General features: G+C 45.6%; 1 protein-coding gene across 1 annotated transcript; it reads left to right on the top strand.

Annotated features, from left to right (window-relative positions):
• The first annotated feature begins 635 nt into the window (after positions 1 to 635).
• Positions 636 to 4,104, top strand: LOC123188324 (probable mixed-linked glucan synthase 3). Its single transcript, XM_044600377.1, has 3 exons — positions 636 to 975; positions 1,480 to 2,221; positions 2,360 to 4,104. Exons 1-3 carry the CDS (start codon positions 764 to 766, stop codon positions 3,947 to 3,949), a joined length of 2,544 nt encoding a protein of 847 aa, XP_044456312.1. The 5' UTR covers positions 636 to 763; the 3' UTR covers positions 3,950 to 4,104.
• Positions 4,105 to 5,111: the final 1,007 nt, after the last annotated feature.

The raw sequence follows: 5,111 nt of genomic DNA, 5'->3' as shown, positions 1-5,111 counted from the left end.
TATTTGGAAATCACCATTTTGTCATTTTTATATAGGTCGCCTATTTACTTATTTCATCACCAAACTTTACACATGTGTAATATACATCCATATGATCACGTAGAATTTTTTTCAGAATTTTTTGAAACATTAAATGTGATTTTCAAAGTATTTAAAATAAGGTCCTCCAATACATCCGGGTTTCAAAAATCCACTCTCAGTAGAAGTAGGAGTAGATCGGATCGTTGCACCGCTGCATGCACATGCAAGGTGGGGCCGGGCGACGCAGGCAAAACAAATATGACTGACCTTCCGCGCAGGCGCGGCTACTAAACTAACAGTGCTTGCTTGACCAAGTGGGCAGTGGCCAGTGCAACCGCCGGAAATGCCTGACACGACGCGGAATAATGCGGGGCACGCACTTGCACCCCCCCACGACGACGTGCGTGCGTGCATCTTCCCGTCCCGTCCCGTGGATCCCGCCGGCCCTGCACATGGAAGCCTCCACGTTTTCTACATGGATGGCTACTTGGCTTCTGTCCTAAGTGAGGACAGAGCAGGCCACCGATCGTTCGGAGTCACAGATCTCGAGTGGATTCCTTCTGGTCTCTGTGCTTCGCCCTTGCCCAAGCCCAACGATCGAGGCCGTCCTAGTACCTCGCCATTCCTCCTCTATATAAGCCCTGCGCCTCACTTGCTCACCTCGTGCACCACTGGCTGGCTGGCTCGAGTCGTAGCTTTTCCTCCCTTCCAGCTCCGGTCGGGTTAGCTCGGACTGGGAGACATGGCGTCGGCGGCCGGTGCTGGTGGGGCAAATGCCGGCCTCGCCGACCCGCTGCTGGCGAGCGCCAAGAAGCCGGTCGGCGCCAAGGGCAAGCACTGGGTGGCCGCCGACAAGGACCAGCGGCGGGCCGCCAAGGAGAGCGGCGGCGAGGACGGCAGGCCGTTGCTGTTCCGGACGTACAAGGTCAAAGGCACCCTCCTGCACCCCTACAGGTAAGCACGCCAAATCCAAGCGCGTACATATTAGCTTTGGAAATGTGCTTTGCTTCTGACATTGATCGTTGCTGGTGAAATGACGGTTATGTTTAACTTTGATTTTTTGGAGTTTGACTAACATAAATAAATTGAGAAAACACCTATTTTCGTGCTTTTGGGTTTGTTTTTTGGCTTATATCATGAAACATCATGTAACACTGTTTAATTCAAAGACAAAAGCATGTAAAGGTGCTTTTCCTGACTTATAAATCAAAATTCAAAAGTCAGAAGTTTAACCTAACCAAAAAGATAGGAGTATTATATAGCATTAACTATTGACAATGCACCAGTGTTTTGCCTGTATCCTGTAGGCTTCTTAACTGAATTCTGTTCCACAAGTCGTAAATTTCTTTTGATCATGACATCATGTACGTCGTGCTTACGATTCTGACAAGTATTTTTCATGCTAATGGCATTAGTTCGTTCAAGAAATGTATATTCTAAATATTTTCATGCATGCAGGGCCTTGATCTTCATTCGCTTAATTGCCGTTCTCCTATTCTTCGTATGGCGCATCAAGCACAACAAATCAGATGTCATGTGGTTTTGGACAATGTCAGTTGTCGGGGACGTATGGTTCGGGTTCTCGTGGCTGCTCAACCAACTCCCAAAGTTTAACCCTGTCAAAACCATACCTGATATGGTCGCCCTTAGGCGACAATACGATCTTCCAGATGGGACATCTACACTTCCTGGCATAGATGTCTTTGTCACCACTGCTGATCCAATCGATGAGCCGATACTATACACCATGAATTGTGTTCTCTCTATCCTTGCTTCTGACTATCCTGTTGATAGGTGTGCCTGCTATCTCTCAGATGATAGTGGCGCATTGATCCAATACGAGGCCTTGGTTGAGACTGCAAAGTTTGCTACTTTGTGGGTCCCATTTTGTCGGAAGCATTGCATCGAGCCAAGAGCCCCAGAAAGCTTTTTTGAACAAGAGGCACCGTTGTACACTGGAAGTGCACCAGAGGAGTTCAAGAATGATCATAACAGTGTATATATAGAGTATGATGAGTTCAAAGAGTGCTTAGACTCACTATCTAGTGCTATTTCCAAGCGTTCCGATGCTTACAACAGCATGAAGACCGAGGAAGGAGATGCCAACGCCACTTGGATGGCAAATGGGACGCAATGGCCAGGATCATGGATTGACACAACGGAAATCCATAGGAAAGGACATCATGCTGGAATTGTTAAGGTATACAACTTCATCCTATTACTTGCTCCCTTATTGGTACAATGTATTTGTAATAGGAAATGGACATACTCTCAGTAAGCCAAATTTATTGTCGTGGAGATATGTGACTTATGAATATGTTGTTGATTACCCTCACAGGTTGTGTTGGACCATTCGATCCGTGGGCATAATCTTGGTTCGCAAGCAAGCACCCACAACCTCAACTTCGCCAGCACTGATGTGCGCCTCCCGATGCTTGTATATATCTCTCGCGGAAAGAACCCAAGCTATGACCACAACAAGAAAGCTGGTGCCTTGAATGCGCAATTGCGTGCCTCTGCACTACTCTCCAACGCGCAATTCATCATCAACTTCGACTGCGACCACTACATCAACAACTCTCAAGCCCTACGTGCAGCTATGTGCTTCATGCTAGATCAACGGCAAGGTGATAGCACTGCCTTCGTTCAATTCCCTCAACGCTTCGACAATGTTGATCCATCAGACCGATATGGCAACCACAACCGTGTCTTCTTCGATGGCACAATGCTCGCCCTCAATGGTCTCCAAGGTCCATCTTACCTTGGCACTGGTTGCATGTTCCGCCGCATAGCCCTTTATGGCATTGACCCACCTGAGTGGAGACATGACAACATCGTAGTTGATGATAAAAGGTTTGGTAGCTCCATACCCTTCCTAGAATCCGTATCAAAAGCCATAAACCAAGAAAGATCTACCATACCTCCACCCATTAGTGAAACATTAGTGGCTGAGATGGAAAGGGTTGTGTCAGCTTCACATGATAAAGCCACTGGGTGGGGAAAGGGTGTTGGGTACATATATGACATAGCCACAGAGGATATAGTGACTGGTTTTCGCATCCACGGTCAAGGTTGGCGTTCCATGTATTGTACAATGGAGCGTGACGCCTTCTGTGGCATTGCACCAATCAACCTAACCGAGCGCCTCCACCAAATTGTGCGCTGGTCAGGTGGATCTTTAGAGATGTTCTTCTCACTAAATAACCCACTCATAGGTGGTCGTCGGATCCAATCCCTTCAGCGTGTCTCCTACCTCAACATGACGGTCTACCCAGTCACATCACTCTTTATCCTACTCTATGCTCTCAGCCCAGTGATGTGGCTTATCCCTGATGAAGTATACATTCAGAGGCCATTCACCAAATATGTTGTGTTCCTTCTCGTGATCATTCTGATGATCCATGTTATTGGGTGGCTCGAGATAAAATGGGCGGGGGTCACATGGTTGGATTACTGGAGGAATGAACAGTTCTTCATGATCGGGTCGACGAGTGCATACCCAGCAGCCGTGCTTCACATGGTGGTGAATCTCCTTACAAAGAAGGGTATTCACTTCAGAGTTACTTCGAAGCAAACAGCGGCAGACACCAATGACAAGTTTGCCGACTTGTATGACATGCGATGGGTGCCAATGTTAATACCCACAACAGTAGTGCTGATTGCCAATGTTGGTGCAATCGGTGTAGCCATGGGTAAAACGATAGTATACATGGGAGCATGGACAATTGCACAGAAGACACATGCCGCATTGGGTCTGCTCTTCAATGTGTGGATCATGGTGCTGCTCTATCCGTTTGCATTGGCGATCATGGGACGGTGGGCAAAGAGGCCAGTCATCCTGGTGGTCTTGTTGCCGGTTGCCTTTACAATAGTTTGCCTTGTATATGTTGCTGTTCATATCTTACTTCTTAGCTATCTTACATTCTAGCCAAGTGATATAGTAGAAACCATTGTATTGTTTAGCTTCTGTAGTAAGCTGGGAGCCAAATATGCTCCGTGTATCCAATAAACCATTGTAATACTTGTACTTTGTACCTTGATATAGAATGGCTATAAATTAGGCCTTGATGGCTAATGTTACAACTTACAAGTGTTAAGGAATTTTTTATCTATTAAAAGGCATCCAGGCGTTCTAGAATGCAATCTTTGAGCTACAAATGCAGAAAACAGGATGATCAATCGTTGACCCACTATGGATGCCAAAATGCATGGTTTACAATTTCACACTAGCTTGTGATCTTAAAAGGAAGATTCTTAATGCAAATTATGAACCACAGATTACCATTTCTTGTTTATTAATCAGACCTTCTTACTGAAACTTCAGAGTTCAGAGAAGCACTATCAAAAAGGAGTACAGACAAAGGATATCTAGTATAGTACTACCATAAATTCAGAACTATTGCAGAGGTCAATAAGAAGATCAGGTGCCTCCAGCGTTTCTACTAACCCACCCTGAATCTTATTGACATTTTACGGAACACTTGAGGAGAGCCTCACCGAACAAGAAAAATTATCTCGCAAGCAGAGCATTAATCATATGTTTTCTTTTGAAATTCGATGGAAATAGGAGCTCACGTGTGGTCTGTGGAGATGACGGAGCCAAAGAATTGGGCTTCGGCAACGAGTTTGCCGGACGCGGACCGGTGATATGGCCGGCCCAATTATGTTTCATGAAGCTCCGGATATATAGCGGGCTGAGTATTTAGAGGACCAGCCGAGCGGCCTGGCGAAGGATGCAAGCGAAATTAAACTGTTGGGCATGGATTTATTTTCATTTTCTTTTTCGCGATGGAAGTCTGGTCGTCGATTATTCAGTATTGAGGAACAGCCAGAGAAGGATTCAGTAGGAACGAAGGTGAACAATTTTTTTTTTTTGAAACCGAAATAAGTGAATAACAAGGTGAGCTGTCGAAAGATACATAAACCAAACTGGAGACACAGAAGGTCCAACACTCCAACTGTCCAGGAATTTTTTAGAAAAACCTATATTCATGCAAAACAAGACCAGTCGATATTCGCGGAAATTGGAATTCAAGAACTTATCTTCTATCAGCCAAAAATTGGACTTCTTGCTGAAAGACGCCATATAT

Source organism: Triticum aestivum, chromosome 2A, assembly GCF_018294505.1.
Source record: "Triticum aestivum cultivar Chinese Spring chromosome 2A, IWGSC CS RefSeq v2.1, whole genome shotgun sequence".
Classification (NCBI taxonomy): domain Eukaryota; kingdom Viridiplantae; phylum Streptophyta; class Magnoliopsida; order Poales; family Poaceae; genus Triticum; species Triticum aestivum.
Note: the sequence above shows the minus strand (reverse complement) of the source record. Positions and strands in the feature narration are given on the sequence as shown.

Coding starts and splice junctions, on each gene's coding strand:
- LOC123188324 (XM_044600377.1), top strand. CDS start 764: ATGGCGTCGGCGGCCGGTGCTGGTGGGGCAAATGCCGGCCTCGCCGAC. Junction 976..1,479: donor ACCCTCCTGCACCCCTACAG/GTAAGCACGCCA, acceptor TCATGCATGCAG/GGCCTTGATCTTCATTCGCT. Junction 2,222..2,359: donor ATCATGCTGGAATTGTTAAG/GTATACAACTTC, acceptor TTACCCTCACAG/GTTGTGTTGGACCATTCGAT.